Below are 16594 nucleotides of genomic sequence, written 5' to 3'. Positions count from 1 at the left end.
GTACTTATTTTTACTGTAGGCTTTATATTTCTCGGTACGAGCGAAAGTTTGACGGACATAGCAACAGTAACTAATGGGGGCGGGGCTAAGCGGAACAAACTTTCGCGCGGATGGGTAGCAGGCTAATGTGTGGATCACAGTTACACAAATATATACATTTGTGACTCGCACCTCAAATGTCGTCGAGCCAGAGCCAGCGCCTGCAGAGAAACAAAAATCTGACGGGCACACAGTGTGTCATTCACCGGGAAGCACTCGCGTCAAGGCAGCTCAGCCCCGAACTCAATGAGGTTTTAACAGATGTTGTGAGCGCGGTAAATTTTATCAAAACACGACCACTGAAAGCGCGACTGTTCTCTGCACTGTGTGAGGAAATGGGAGCTGATCATACAGCCGTGCTGTTTCACCGTGAAGCAAGGTGGCTCTCCTGGGGGAAAGTGCTGTCACTTGCCCTGTCTTGCCAAATGCATAGCTCCTCCTTTTTTTTTGCAAAGATTGCAAAGTGGCACTTTTATTGTATTTATTATTGAACTTGATGCAAGTTATTTGATTTATTATTGAACTTGATGCAAGTTATAACACTTTTTTTGATTTATTATTGAACTTGATGCAAGTTATAACACTTTTGTTTTATTTATTATTGAACTTGATGCAAGTTATAACACTTTTTTTGATTTATTATTGAACTTGATGCAAGTTATAACACTTTTTTTGATTTATTATTGAACTTGATGCAAGTTATAACACTTTTGTTTTATTTATTATTGAACTTGATGCAAGTTATAACACTTTTGTTTTATTTATTATTGAACTTGATGCAAGTTATAACACTTTTTTTGACTTATTATTGAACTTGATGCAAGTTATTTGATGTATTATTGAACTTTATGCAAGTTATAACACTTTTATTTGATTTATTATTTAACTTGATGCAAGTTATAACACTTTTTTTTATTGAACTTGATGCAAGTTATAACACTTTTGTTTTATTTATTATTGAACTTGATGCAAGTTATAACACTTTTTTTGATTTATTATTGAACTTGATGCAAGTTATTTGATTTATTATTGAACTTGATGCAAGTTATAACACTTTTTGATTTATTATTGAACTTGATGCAAGTTATAACACTTTTTTGATTGATTATTGAACTTGATGCAAGTTATAACACTTTTTTTGATTTATTATTGAACTTGATGCAAGTTATAACACTTTTATTTGATTTATTATTGAACTTGATGCAAGTTATAACACTTTTATTTGATTTATTATTGAACGTGATGCAAGTTATAACACTTTTTTTGATTTATTATTGAACGTGATGCAAGTTATAACAGTTTTTTTGATTTATTATTGAACGTGATGCAAGTTATAACACTTTTTTTGATTTATTATTGAACTTGATGCAAGTTATAATACTTTTGTTTTATTTATTATTGAACTTGATGGAAGTTATTTTATTTATTATTGAACTTGATGCAAGTTATACCACAGCTGCACAGTTATTTTATTTATTATTGAACTTGATGCAAGTTATACCACAGCTGCACAGTTATTTTATTTATTATTGAACTTAATGTTATTGAGTTCGAATGTATACAACTTGATGTTCAATAAATTTTAAAATGTTAAAGCTTGGCATTAGCGCTCTGTTGGGGCGATGGGGGCAGGTGGGGCTTGAAAACTCCCCCTTGTCCAAAGTGGGGGATGACAAAAAAAGTTTGAGAACCACTGTATTAGCATGATAACAGTTAACATGCGTCAAGTAACAAAATGACTGAGGTGTATACCTGCTACCTAAAATGCTAAGATTAGCATGCTAACCGTTAACACGTGTCAGGTAAAAAAATGTCTGAGGTGTATAACTGCAAAATGAGCTAAACAAGCTAGCATGAAAACATTTGCATGGTAGGTTGAAGAGATTTGAATCTGAGGCGTACATGTGCTACATTAGCCGAAAAGCTAAGACGCCATTATTAGCATTAGCAATAATAACAGGTTTGAATTAGTTGAGAAATGTGAAAGTAATAACACTTTTTAATAGAGATTAAGTGGGAAGTCTGGGGAAACTGGGGATTGTTTCACCATAAAAGATAGTTTGGAACATTTTGAAGGCTGAAATGTGTTGAGAAAAGTGAAAGAAGCAGTGGAAACAAAAAAGGTGTCAAAATGAAGACTCAATGACGGTAAAAAGAGGACTTTATTTAACAAGTAGAGCGCTCCTGGGTCCTGGTCAGCAGCGAGTGCAGCAGGATGGCGGTGGCGACGGACACGTTGAGCGACTCCACGCCAGGCGGCAGCTCTCTCCCCGCTGGAATGGTCACCAGCGTTTGGCACAAAGCGATCATCTGGTGGGACAGTCCTTCGCCTTCTCCTCCAATCAGCAGCAGCGTGGGCTCGTTCATCAGGAGGCGGGAACACGGCGTGACGGGAACGTGCGCCTCCGCCGCGTCCGCCGCCACCGTGCCCACCACCCGCCAGCCCTGCGCCGCCTTGCCCCGAACCATGCCCTCCAGGTCTTCATAGCCGTGCACGCCCATCACCTCCATCACGCCCGAGCTGGCCTTGCTGACCACGGGGGTCAAAGGGCAGCTGTGGCGAAGACCGCTCGCCACTCGGTCGACGCCCAGGAAGTACGCCGAGCGCAAGATGGCGCCCAGGTTCATGGGGTCTTGAATCCTGTCCAGGACCAGCCAGAGAGGTTTGGACTTGGCGTCGGGGGCCCGGTCTTCGGTCAGGTAGCTGAGTGGAGAAGCTTGCAGACAAACTCCTTGATGGACGCCACCGGAAGACATCTTGTTTAAGGCGGTCTTGCCGACCCGCTGGACCAGGACTCCACGCCGACGCGCCTCCTCGCATACCTTCAATAAGGAGGCACGCTGAGGGCCCACGCCGTCCTTCACAAAGAGTCCAAGGGCCTTCCTGCGGCCTTGAGTGAGAGCCAGGAGACAAGGAGCGACGCCGAAGACAACTTCCCAGTCGTCTTCCGAGTCCGCCCGAGACGTTGGTCTTCTGGCTCTCTCAGGAGAAGAGTCCTCCAGAGACAGCTTGTGAAGCTCAGAAGATAGCTTGTGCTTGCGCTGCTGTCCTCCATGATGGCCCTTGGCGCGCAAACTGGCACTTCTGTTGGTGGCCATCTTGTCGTCATGGTAACAGACACACCGAGAGTCCACTGATGGACACGTGGTCCAAATCCTCACAGGTAACAACCTACTGTGCTGAAAGGCAACCCTCAATAAACTCATTCTCAGTGATAAGTCGGCTGGACTTTAAACATTTCACGTCATTTACTGACTTAACACCTCCTCAATGTTCAGCTTGTACATCTTGACTGTCTCACAAAGTCGACAAGATTGCAGTTTTAACAAACCTGATCCTGAAGGTTGCGCTTTCGAGAGCAGGGCCGGATGTAAGGCGCATTACATTTCAAAATAAAAGTCGAAACGCTAGCTCCACATTCAGAAGCGCAACTTCAAGATCGTTCGACTGCTTTTGTTTTGAAGTGTGAGCGTTGGTTACATACCACTTCCTGTAGTTTTTATTTTGAGAAATTACGGCAGCTTTTCCCAAATAAAAGCATTTCACTATTTTTTTTTTTTCGAAAGTACTACTGATAACCTCAAATAATCGACAACTACGCTTTACAAATTTAAATAACGTTTAACTATTCACATCGTTCAATATTTACAATGCCGCAATTAAATAAAAGTGCTGCGTTTTTCGAAAATAATTTTCGATATCCAAACACTTTGGAATGCACATAAGTAGTTATTTTTGTAACGTATTTTACGACTCAAGTCGCAAAACGACGTCGTGTTTGCGCATGCGTAAACAGACCGAGCAGTGACAGACGTCTTTTTTTTTTATACACCTTTATTTATAAAATTCAACATTTACAAACATTCGAAAACATGAAATAATAACAAGGACAATTAAAACAAGTACACAAACAGCACCATATAGCGCCAGGGAGCTGTGACAGACGTATTTATTTATGTTTTATTTTTTCATATACCTTTTATTTATAAAGTTCAATATTTACATACATAAACATATGAACAAGGACAAATTAAACAAGTACAAAAACAGCGCAATACAGCGCAAGGGAGCAGTAACAGAGGTATTGTTTTTATTTGATTTTTATAAACCTTTATTTATAATAAGCAACATTTACATACAAGCAAATACATAATAATCAAAACAAGTACAGCAGCAGTACAAAAACAGTACAAAACAGTGCCAGGGGGTTGTAAACTCAATAAAGTAACTAAAATAGAATGTAAAATATATATATATATATATATATATATATATATATATATATATATATGTGTATATATATATATATATATATATATATATATATATATATATATATATATATATATATATATATATATATATATGTAACAAAATGTAAAGCCATAGGATCACACAAATTCCGTAAATAATCCAAATTTGGAGTACAGATTGATTGATATCGATTGATTGAAACTTTTAATAGTAGATTGCGCAGTACAGTACATATTCCGTACAATTGACCACTAAATGGTAACACCCGAATAAGTTTTTCAACTTGTTTAAGTCGGGGTCCACGTTAATCAATTCACAGCATCATAGTTTTCGCAGCTTTTTGGTTGTTACAGGTAAAAAGCGTTTTAAAGTAAAGTTCTAATTATTTTTTTAAAAAGCACAAAAAACATTTTCGGGTATCGAGAAACTTACATTTATGAATATAAAACTTAGCCAATAGTATCAGTGACTTTTTAAAAAAAAACTTTATTATTATTATTATTATTATTTTTATAAACCTTTATTTATAAATTTCAACATTTACAAACAGTTGAAAATAATAATCAGAGTAAGTACAGAAACAGTACAAAACAGTGCCAGGGGGTTGTAAATTCAAAGTAACTAAAATAGAATGCAATATATATATATATATATATATATATATATATATATATATATATATATATATATATATATATATATATATATATATATATATATATATATGTATGTGTGGGAAAAAAAATCACAAGACTATTTCATCTCTACAGGCCTGTTTCATGAGGGGGGGTACCCTCAATCGTCAGGAGATTTTAATGGGAGCATTCGCATACCATGGTTTATATAGGGCACAGAGTGGGTGGGTACAGGCTGGCCTAGGGGCGTGGTGATTGGCTCATGTGTTACCTAGGAGGTGTTTCCGTCTATGGCGGCATGCTGTGACAATTTCGCTGCGCTTGTTGAGGGATGACAGGTCTGGACGGTAAATAATAAACAGTTTCTCTTTCAAGCATAGGTTGCATCTTTTATTACCACTATTGTAAGGTGTGCTGGATGCAAGAATTTGCCATGTTATTGAATATTCAACATTATTGTCTTTGAGGTCCCAAATGTGTTTGCTGAGTTCTGTGGTATTTCGCAGGTTTTTGTTCCTGAAAGAAGCCTTGTGATTGTTCCATCTGGTTTTGAATTCTCCCTCGGTTAATCCTACATATGTGTCGGATGTGTTAATGTCCTTGCGTATTACCTTAGATTGGTAGACAACTGATGTTTGTAAACACCCCCCGTTGAGAGGGCAATCAGGTTTCTTTCGACAATTACATCCTTTGTTGGTTTTGGAGTCGTTCTGTCTGAGGGCCGACGGCTCATTTGCAATTGTTTTGTTGTGGTTTGAGATGATTTGTCGTATATTGTTCATGCAGCTGTAGCTCAATTTGATGTTGTTCTTGTTGAATACTTTTCTTAGGATGTTGTCTTTGGGAAATCAGATTGAGGAATTTGTGTCCAATGTTCGTTGAGACGTTTTTGCTGTATATATATATATATATATATATATATATATATATATATATATATATATATATATATATATATATATATATATATATATATATAATAAACAAAGTGCAAAGCCATAGGCTCATTCAATCTCAGTAAATAACTTCGATTTGGAACACAGCATAATCTTTTTCACAGCTTTTTGGTTGTTAGAGGTAGAGAGTGTTTTAATGTAGAGTTCTAAATCTTTTTTTAAAGGCACAAAAAACAGGTTGGGTATTGAGAAACTTACATTTATGAATACAAAACTTAGCCAATAGTATAATGAGGTTGCAAAGGTTAAATTCCTTTTCACATTTTTTTTTTCCATACAGTGTAAATCCAAATAAAAAACTTTAAAACTGACAGACGTCTATAGGGAGAATGTCCACAGCTGTTACGTCACTTGTGACGTAGCCGGTGAACTCACTTCCCGGAAGCGAAACGCTCCCAACACGGAAGTGACTGAAAGAAAACAAATAGTCGTTTTTTTAAAGATTGTCGGGAAGGAAACCTTTTTTTGGGCGTCTGACTTTTTGTGCTGGTTCGACGAGCTTGAAACAAGGTGAGTTAAGAGGGCCTTCATGTTGACTTTGTGACGGCGAATAAAGATGTGTCGGTGAGCTAAAGGCGGCTAATAAAAAAGACGTCAGGAGACATTAATAGTCCTTTAGAAGTAAACACATTACGTGGAATACCATCCCATTTGCAATCATTTTGTCATTCACTACAACGTAACCTTTGACATTTACACGCCAGTTCGTCGTTGATGTCAACTAAGGAGTTCCCCTTTTAAAAATGGCAAATTATCTTTCTGATTATCACAAATGTATTGTGTCACTGCTTGTAAAATGCTAACAAGGCCCACTTAAAACAATGTATGCCATTTTCCTCCCCCAAGAGAAAATGGAGTGTTTTTGTAGTCGTCAAAAATTGAACTGTTGAGGTTTTTAGGGTGTTAACGATGAATGTGCCCTCAAACAGATGGACTTCCTGTTTGGGAAGCGAAAGACCCCTGAAGAGTTGCTGAAGCAGAACCAGAGGGCGCTCACTCGGGCCATGAGGGAGTTGGACCGAGAGAGAAGCAAACTGGAGCAGCAGGAGAAGAAGATTATCGCCGACATCAAGAAAATGGCCAAGCAGGGTCAGATGGTGCGTAAATATGGTTTGTGTTCCGAGGAGTGATCGAGATGTTTTTTTCAGGGCCAATACCGATTATTAGTAGAGATGTCCGATATCCGATATTGTCCAACTCTTAATTACCGATTCCGATATCAACCGATACCGATATATACAGTCGTGGAATCAACACATTATTATGCCTACCGTATTTTCCGCACTATAAGGCGCACCGGATTATTAGCCGCACCTTCTATGAATTACATATTTCATAATTTTGTCCACCAATAAGCCGCCCCGGACTATAAGCCGCGCCTACGCTGCGCTAAAGTGAATGTCAAAAAAACGCTGCGCTAAAGTGAATGTCAAAAAAACAGTCAGATAGTTCAGTCAAACTTTAATAATATATTGAAAACCAGCGTTCTAACAACTCTGTCCCAAAATGTACGCAAATGTGCAATCACAAACATAGTAAAATTCAAAATGGTGTAGAGCAATAGTAACATAATGTTGCTCGAACGTTAATGTCACAACACACAAAATAAACATAGCGCTCACCTTCTGAAGTTATTCTTCATTCGTAAATCCTTCGAATTCTTCGTCTTCGGTGTCCGAATTGAAAAGTTGCGCAAGCGTGGTATCCAAAATGGCCGGTTCCGTCTCGTCGAAGTCATCGGGAGTCAGTGTCGCTGTTGTTCTGTGAATCCTGCCTTCCGGAAAGCTCGGACCACAGTTGTGACCGAAATATCTGCCCAGGCATTTACGATCCACTGGCAAATGTTGGCGTATGTCGTCCGGAGCTGTCTGCCCGTCTTAGTGAAGGTGTGTTCGCCTTCGGAGCTGTGTGAAAAAAGCCACCCGGCCTCTTCGTGTAAACTTCCCTTAACCACTCGCTCATCTTTTCTTCATCCATCCATCCCTTCGAGTTAGCTTTTATGATGACGCCGGCTGGAAAGGTCTCTTTTGGCAAGGTCTTCCTTTTGAATATCACCATGGGTGGAAGTTAGCATGGCAAGCTAGAACCACAGTGAAGGATGACTTCTCATTCCCTGTGGTGCGAATATTCACCGTACGTGCTCCCGTTCCACAGTGCGGATCACAGGAATATCAGTTGCTGTGAAATACGGTAGTAATCCGTGTGCGGATGGAGAGATTGCGTCTTTTTATGAACCGGATCCTTGTCCTTTGTAGGAGCCATTTTGTGGTCTTTACAGATGTAAACAGGAAATGAAACGTACGGTGATATCCGCGCGTTTTTTCTTCTTCTTCCGGGGGCGGGTGGTTGCTTAAAGCGCTTCCTGTTCTATGGGGGCGGGTGCTTTCCTTGGCGGTTGCTTGCGTAGAAGAAGAAGCGCTTCCTGTTCTACCGGGAAAAAAGATGGCGGCTGTTTACCGAAGTTGCGAGATCGAAACTTTATGAAAATTAATCGTAATAAAGCGCACCGGGTTATAAGGCGCACTGTTAGCTTTTGAGAAAATTTGTGGTTTTTAGGTGCGCCTTATAGTGCGGAAAATACGGTAATTTTGTTGTGATGCCCCGCTGGATGCATTAAACAATGTAACGAGGTTTTCCAAAATAAATCAACTCAAGTTAGGGGCTTCACGGTGGCAGAGGGGTTAGTGCATCTGCCTCACAATACGAAGGTCCTGAGTAGTCTTGGGTTCAATCCCGGGCTCGGGATCCTTCTGCGTGGAGTTTGCATGTCCTCCCCGTGACTGCGTGGGTTCCCTCCGGGTACTCCGGCTTCCTCCCACTTCCAAAGACATGCACCTGGGGATAAGTTGATTGGCAACACTAAATTGGCCCTAGTGTGTGGATGTGAGTGTGAATGTTGTCTGTCTATCTGTGTTGGCCCTGCGATGAGGTGGCGACTTGTCCAGGGTGTACCCCGCCTTCCGCCCGATTGTAGCTGAGATAGGCTCCAGCGACTCCAAAGGGAATAAGCGGTAGAAAATGGATGGATGGAAGTTATGGAAAAAAAATGCCAACATGGCACTGCCATATTTATTATTGAAGTCACAAAGTGCATTGTTTTTTTTAACATGCCTCAAAACAGCAGCTTGGAATTTGGGACATGCGCTCCCTGAGAGAGCATGAGGAGGTTGAGGTGGGCGGGTTGGGGAGGGGTGTATATTGTAGCGTCCCGGAAAAGTTAGTGCTGCAAGGAGTTCTGGGTATTTGTTATGTTGTGTTTATGTTGTGTTACGGTGCGGATAATAACTGGGATTTATATAGCGCTTTTCTAAGTACCCAAAGTCGCTTTACATGTAGAACCCATCATTCATTCACACCTGGTGGTGGTAAGCTACTTTCATAGCCACAGCTGCCCTGGGGTAGACTGACGGAAGCGTGGCTGCAATTTGCGCCAACGGCCCCGTCCGACCACCACCTATCATTCATCATTCAATTCACCGGTGTGAGTGGCACCGGGGGCAAAGGGTGAAGTGTCCCGCCCAAGGACACAACGGCAGCAATTTTTGGATGGTAAGAGGCGGGGAGCGAACCTGCAACCCTCAGGTTTCTGGCACAGTTGCTCTACCCACTACGCCATGCCGCTCCCGAAATGTGTTTGTCATTCTTGTTTGGTGTGGGTTCACAGTGTGGCGCATATTTGTAACCGTGTTAAAGTTGTTTATACGGCCACCCTCAGTGTGACCTGTATAGCTGTTGACCAAGTATGCATTACATTCACTTGTGTGTGTGAAAAGCCGTAGGTATTATGTGACTGGGCCGTCATGTATTTATTGGCGCTCTGTACTTCTCCCTACGTCCGTGTACACAGCGGCGTTTTAAAAAGTCCGACATTTTACTTTTTCAAACAGATACTGATCATTTTGAAACCGATACCGATAATTTCCGATATTACATTTTAAAGCATTTATCGGCCGATAATATCGGACTGCCGATATTATCATCCCTAATTATTAGTGAAGTGAAGTGAATTACATTTATATAGCGCTTTTTCTCAAGTGACTCAAAGCGCTTTACATTGTGAAACCCAATATCTAAGTTACATTTAAACCAGTGTGGGTGGCACTGGGAGCAGGTGGGTCAAGTGTCTTGCCCGAGGACACAACGGCAGTGACTAGGATGGCGGAAGCGGGCATCGAACCTGCAACCCTCAAGTTGCTGACACGGCTGCTCTACCAATCGAGCTATACTGCACAAGTAGTAAAGGAGGCGATGTGTGGAGGGATATTCATTTGCAGTAAAGTTATTTAAACATTAACATTATAAGTTTTCTAACATTATTTTTGAGTAAAGGAGGCACCAGTAGTGACATAGCAGCAAAAAACATCAAACACCTTTATTACGTGTGTCTAAATAACACAGGAGAGACATTGAACCCTTGTGATTACAACAACAGAAGCGCTTTTTAATTAACTGCTCCGGTTTTGATTTTATGACCCTTCAAAGACCCGCTGCGCTGATGCTGCTGCAATGCTGTTTTTTTAAGATGGCTGCTTAAAAGCAGGAAGCACCAACGTGCCCACACAATGCAGACAAGGTAGGCACACTAGACAAAAGTATTGGGACACTTCAGACTACAAGTAGACAAAAGTATTGGGACACTTAGGACTAGCACCTGCCAAATACTAAGTGGAGCATCGACATTTGTATTTGATAAAGTTTGGAAAATCCATCCATCTTCTTCCGCTTATCCGAGGTCGGGTCGCGGGGGCAGCAGCCTAAGCAGGGAAGCCCAGACTTTCCTCTCCCCAGCCACTTCGTCCAGCTCTTCCCAGGGGATCCCGGGAGACATAGTCTTCCCAACGTGTCCTAAAATCTCCTGGGAAAATTGGTCAAAATATGATATTTCTCTACATCAAAATATCTCATCTGTTCCATATAATACAATGTTATAACACTTTGTGGATTTAATACATTGTAAGGTTTCTGAAATATTGTCAACATTCAAATAAAAACAACCTTCACATACTTATATAAGATAGTTACACAAAGTTTGCATTTTTGTCAGAGATATCATTTCTGTCGTCTTCATGTCGGCCCATCTCTGTCACGTTATTTGATTGAATGACGGAACATGAAACTCGTGGCGCTACTTTAATGAGCCCACGCTCCGAGTGTTGCGTACGGAGGCTTGCCGTGCGACTCCGTTGCTGCAGTAGCCAAAACGGGAAGAAGACGCCAAGGAAGAAGGACAAAAACTGGAATTTCCGGCGGAAATATGGACGTTTTGACAAGTTCATGTGAGCAGAGTTGTTCTGTAGGCGACCAGCACTGCAAAGAGAGACCGATGAAGAGATCTCACAAGAACTCAAATAAATTCCCTGTCAGATATCGGAAAACATATTTAGAGAGAATAATTGACAGAGTAACTTTTATTCTTAAATAAATGTAAAAAAAAAAAAATACTCTAGTAAAAAGGTAATTCTTTACATGCAGGGCAAAAGGGCTGGTGTTTGAGCAGCAGTTATCATTTATCTATTTCACTTCTTTTTTTTTTAAATTAGGAAATACTGGTATTTTATGTGTATTTATTTAATTTGCTGGTGTACTTCTGTTGTAGTTGAAATTGTGTTTTAAAAAAAAAAGAGGCTGCTATCGATTAAAAAAAGCCGATACTGATCAAAAAAGGCTGATACTGATGATGAAAGAGCCTGCTACCAATTAAAAAGGCAAACATCAATGAAAAATGACCGATATCGATTTTATAACGGCTGAAATTGTGTTTCAAAAAGAAAAGAGGCTGATATCGATTTAAAAAAGCTGATACTGATTATGGAAGAGGCTGATACCAATTAAAAAGGCAAATATCAATGAAAAAAGACTCATATCGATTTTAAAAAGGCTGATACTGATGATAAAAGAGGCAGATACCAACAAAAAAGGCTGGTTTGATTTAAAAAAGATGATACTGATAAAAAAGAGGCTGCTATCGATTAAAAAAAGCCGATACTGATCAAAAAAGGCTGATACTGATGATGAAAGAGGCTGATACCAATTAAAAAGGCAAACATCAATGAAAAAAGACAGATATCTATGAAAAATGACCGATATCGATTTTATAACGGCTGAAATTGTGTTTAAAAAAAAAAAGAGGCTGGTATCGATTAAAAAAAGCTGATACTGATTATGGAAGAGGCTGATACCAATTAAAAAGGCAAATATCAATGAAAAAAGACTGATATTGATTTTAAAAAGGCTGATACTGATGATAAAAGAGGCAGATACCAACAAAAAAGGCTGGTTTGATTTAAAAAAGATGATACTGATAAAAAAAGAGGCTGCTATCGATTAAAAAAAGCCGATACTGATCAAAAAAGGCTGATACTGATGATGAAAGAGGCTGATACCAATTAAAAAGGCAAACATCAATGAAAAAAGACAGATATCTATGAAAAATGACCGATATCGATTTTATAACGGCTGAAATTGTGTTTAAAAAAAAAAGAGGCTGGTATCGATTAAAAAAAGCTGATACTGATTATGGAAGAGGCTGATACCAATTAAAAAGGCAAATATCAATGAAAAAAGACTGATATCTATGAAAAAAGACTGATATCGATTTTAAAAAGGCTGATACTGATGATAAAAGAGGCAGATACCATCAAAAAAGGCTGATTTGATTTTAAAAAAGATGATACTGATAAAAAAAGAGGCTGCTATCGATTAAAAAAAGCCGATACTGATCAAAAAAGGCTGATACTGATGATGAAAGAGGCTGATACCAATTAAAAAGGCAAACATCAATGAAAAAAGACAGATATCTATGAAAAATGACCGATATCGATTTTATAACGGCTGAAATTGTGTTTAAAAAAAAAGAGGCTGATATCGATTAAAAAAAAGCTGATACTGATTATGGAAGAGGCTGATACCAATTAAAAAGGCAAATATCAATGAAAAAAGACTGATATCTATGAAAAAAGACTGATATTGATTTTAAAAAGGCTGATACTGATGATAAAAGAGGCAGATACCATCAAAAAAGGCTGATTTGATTTTTAAAAAGATGATACTGATAAAAAAAGAGGCCGATATCGATGGAAAAAAGGCTGATACTGAAGATAAAAGAGGCAGATATCAACAAAAAAGGCTGGTACAGATGAAAAAAACCTGATACCACTAAAAAAAATGCCGATATCAATGAAAAAAGGCCAATACTAATAAAAAAAAGTCTGCTATCAATATAAAAGGCTTATATCGCTGAAAAAAAGTATATCGATTATTAAAAGCTGATTTTATAAAGACCGATGCGAGTAAAAAAAGTCTGGTATCAATGAGATACTGATTTTCAAAAGACCAATGCGAATAAATAAGGCTGGTATCGATGAAAAAGCAGATACTGATTAAAAAAAGAGGCCGATACTGATAAAGGCCAAAGTCAATTAAAAAAAGGCTGATACTGATGGTAAAAAGGCCGATACCAATAAAGAAAAGGCTGATATAGATGAAAAAAGGTTGATAGGCGGTATAGCTCGGTTGGTAGAGTGGCCGTGCCATCAACTTGAGGGTTGCAGGTTCGATCCCCGCTTCCGCCATCCTAGTCACTGCCGTTGTGTCCTTGGGCAAGACACTTTACCCACCTGCTCCCAGTGCCACCCTCACTGGTTTAAATGTAACTTAGATATTGGGTTTCACTATGTAAAGCGCTTTGAGTCACTAGAGAAAAGCGCTATATAAATATAATTCACTTCACTTCACTGATACTGATAATAAAAGGGCTGGTATTTAAATTTAAAAAAAAAAGTCTGATACTGATAAAAAAAATTAAGACCGATACCACTATATGTGGAAATGCCAAATAATAATAATAAAAATTGGTGGATCACTACCTCTTGGGGAGACAAATGTTTTGTCCGAAACGCCATCTTGATGCGTGCTATTATATGTCGCCAGGACGCCGTCAAGATCATGGCCAAGGACTTGGTGCGCACAAGACGCTACGTGAAGAAGTTCATCATGATGAAGGCCAACATCCAGGCCGTCAGCCTGAAGATCCAGACCCTCAAGTCCAACAACAGCATGGCGCAGGCGATGAAGGGCGTCACCAAAGCCATGGCCACCATGAACAGACAGGTGAGCCTCACATCAGCTCCTCAAGAAGAATCCCAAACCCAACCTTTTGGTGTCGGTCTTCCTCCTCAGCTCAAACTGCCTCAGATCCAGAAGATCATGATGGAGTTTGAGCGCCAGAGCGAGATCATGGACATGAAGGAGGAGATGATGAACGACGCCATCGACGACGCCATGGGGGACGAAGACGACGAGGACGAGAGGTGACTTTTCCCCCCCGCTTCTTACGTCAAACTGCGACCTTCTCCTGACTCTCGTGCTCCTCACAGTGACGCCATCGTGTCCCAGGTCCTGGACGAGCTCGGTCTCACGCTCAGCGACGAACTCTCAAGTAAGAAGACGACGTTCACCGTGTTGTGTCTTGTTGGCGTCGGATGTGTGAGTCCACGGGGGGTTTTTTTTCTTGCAGATCTCCCGTCGACCGGTGGAAATCTCTCTTTGGCCGGAGGGAAGAAGGCGGAGCCTCAGGCAGCCCTCGCCGACGCGGACGCAGATCTGGAGGAGCGACTCAATAACCTGCGCAAAGACTGAAGACTCTCTTAGTCCTGTCTGTGTCCTTCTGAGGTAACACGGACTGCTGTGGTGGTGTTTGGCTTTCTTTCTGAGGCGTCTCATTCAATACACGGTATTTCCAACTAACACTAATTATCCCTGTAAATGTCACACGCCAGGGTTTTATATATATGATTGATTTCCAAAGATGCCCGACTTGTGTGCACGTCGTCACGGGAAGGTTGACGTATTTTAAACTGGAGCTGTCACTTCTCCATCTCTCCTTTTCCACATAAACATGTCGCCAGTGTATACTTCAAAAGATGGAAAGCTGTTCGTGTTTTTGTTTAAATAATAAACCTTTTTTTTTTCCAAATCCACCATATCTGTTTATTCATAAATTAAAAACTTCTACATATTGTTAAACTATGTTCCCTATCACACACGGACTACATAATTTATTATTTAGACCCAGAGGTGGGTAGAGTAGCCAGAAATTGTACTCAAGTAAGAGTACTGTTACTTTAGAGATTTATTACTCAAGTAAAAGTAAGGAGTAGTCACCCAAATATTTACTTGAGTAAAAGTAAAAAGTATGTTGTAAAAAAACTACTCAAGTACTGAGTAACTGATGAGTAACATACACACACATATCATATATATATATATGATATGTGCATGCATCACTATAGCTCTTGTCTCTAAGTAGGTGTACTGTTACCACACACATATATATATATATATATATATGTGTGTGTGTGTGTATATATATATATATATATATATATATATATATGTATGTGTGGGGAAAAAAAATCACAAGACTATTTCATCTCTACAGGCCTGTTTCATGAGGGGGGGTACCCTCAATCGTCAGGAGATTTTAATGGGATCATTCGCATACCATGGTTTATATAGGGCACAGAGTGGGTGGGTACAGGCTGGCGTAGGGGCGTGGTGATTGGCTCATGTGTTACCTAGGAGGTGTTTCCGTCTATGGCGGCATGCTGTGACAATTTCGCTGCGCTTGTTGAGGGATGCCAGGTCTGGACGGTAAATAATAAACAGTTTCTCTTTCAAGCATAGGTTGCATCTTTTATTACCACTATTGTAAGGTGTGCTGGATGCAAGAATTTGCCATGTTATTGAATATTCAACATTATTGTCTTTGAGGTCCCAAATGTGTTTGCTGAGTTCCGTGGTATTTCGCAGGTTTTTGTTCCTGAAAGAAGCCTTGTGATTGTTCCATCTGGTTTTGAATTCTCCCTCGGTTAATCCTACATATGTGTCGGATGTGTTAATGTCCTTGCGTATTACCTTAGATTGGTAGACAACTGATGTTTGTAAGCATCCCCCGTTGAGAGGGCAATCAGGTTTCTTTCGACAGTTACAGTCTTTGTTGGTTTTGGAGTTGAATGTTGAATATTCAATAACATGGCAAATTCTTGCATCCAGCACACCTTACAATAGTGGTAATAAAAGATGCAACCTATGCTTGAAAGAGAAACTGTTTATTATTTACCGTCCAGACCTGGCATCCCTCAACAAGCGCAGCGAAATTGTCACAGCATGCCGCCATAGACAGAAACACCTCCTAGGTAACACATGAGCCAATCACCACGCCCCTACGCCAGCCTGTACCCACCCACTCTGTGCCCTATATAAACCATGGTATGCGAATGATCCCATTAAAATCTCCTGACGATTGAGGGTACCCCCCCTCATGAAACAGGCCTGTAGAGATGAAATAGTCTTGTGATTTTTTTTCCCCACACATACATATATTGCGCTCTACTACGGTATCGAGCACTATTTTTTGGATAACCTTATTAAGACATATATATATATATATATATATATATATATATATACATACATTGATATATACAGTATATAATTTATATATATATTTTTTGCCGTTTTTGTTTACATGTTAATAGTGTTTTAATGAATATACATGCATGTTTAACACATATAGATTCCTTTCTTTCATGAAGACAAGAATATAAGTTGGTGTATTACCTGATTCTGATGACTTGCATTGATTGGAATCAGACAGTAGTGATGACAAACGTCCACGTTTTCAAATGGAGGAGAAAAAAAGTCCCTCC

General features: G+C 39.7%; 2 protein-coding genes across 3 annotated transcripts; one reads left to right on the top strand and one right to left on the bottom strand.

Annotated features, from left to right (window-relative positions):
* Positions 1–2182: 2182 nt before the first annotated feature.
* Positions 2183–3473, bottom strand: mrm1 (mitochondrial rRNA methyltransferase 1 homolog (S. cerevisiae)). The gene has a single exon (XM_061931784.2). The coding sequence runs from the start codon at positions 3244–3246 to the stop codon at positions 2206–2208; it is 1041 nt and encodes a 346-aa protein (XP_061787768.1). The 5' UTR covers positions 3247–3473; the 3' UTR covers positions 2183–2205.
* Positions 3474–6236: 2763 nt separating this feature from the next.
* On the top strand, positions 6237–14863 carry chmp2a (charged multivesicular body protein 2A). 2 transcript variants are annotated; one of them, XM_061931680.1, is made up of 6 exons: positions 6237–6395; positions 6815–6982; positions 13815–13994; positions 14064–14194; positions 14261–14322; positions 14401–14863. In XM_061931680.1, the coding sequence occupies exons 2-6, from the start codon at positions 6815–6817 to the stop codon at positions 14520–14522; spliced, it is 663 nt and encodes a 220-aa protein (XP_061787664.1). In that variant the 5' UTR covers positions 6237–6395; the 3' UTR covers positions 14523–14863. The 2 variants fall into 2 exon arrangements, with proteins under 2 accessions (XP_061787664.1, XP_061787663.1); XM_061931679.1 differs by lacking the exon at positions 6237–6395 and adding an exon at positions 6484–6631.
* Positions 14864–16594: the final 1731 nt, after the last annotated feature.

The sequence above is a fragment of the Nerophis lumbriciformis genome, linkage group LG39 (genome assembly GCF_033978685.3).
Source record: "Nerophis lumbriciformis linkage group LG39, RoL_Nlum_v2.1, whole genome shotgun sequence".
Classification (NCBI taxonomy): domain Eukaryota; kingdom Metazoa; phylum Chordata; class Actinopteri; order Syngnathiformes; family Syngnathidae; genus Nerophis; species Nerophis lumbriciformis.
Note: the sequence above shows the minus strand (reverse complement) of the source record. Positions and strands in the feature narration are given on the sequence as shown.

Bases quoted from the DNA above. Each gene is read 5' to 3' on its own strand.
- chmp2a (XM_061931679.1), top strand. The intron at 14,195-14,260 runs GTGACTTTTCCC...TGCTCCTCACAG, and splicing joins GAAGACGACGAGGACGAGAG to TGACGCCATCGTGTCCCAGG. The intron at 14,323-14,400 runs GTAAGAAGACGA...TTTTTCTTGCAG, and splicing joins GCTCAGCGACGAACTCTCAA to ATCTCCCGTCGACCGGTGGA.
- mrm1 (XM_061931784.2), bottom strand. From the start codon at position 3,246: ATGAGTTTATTGAGGGTTGCCTTTCAGCACAGTAGGTTGTTACCTGTG.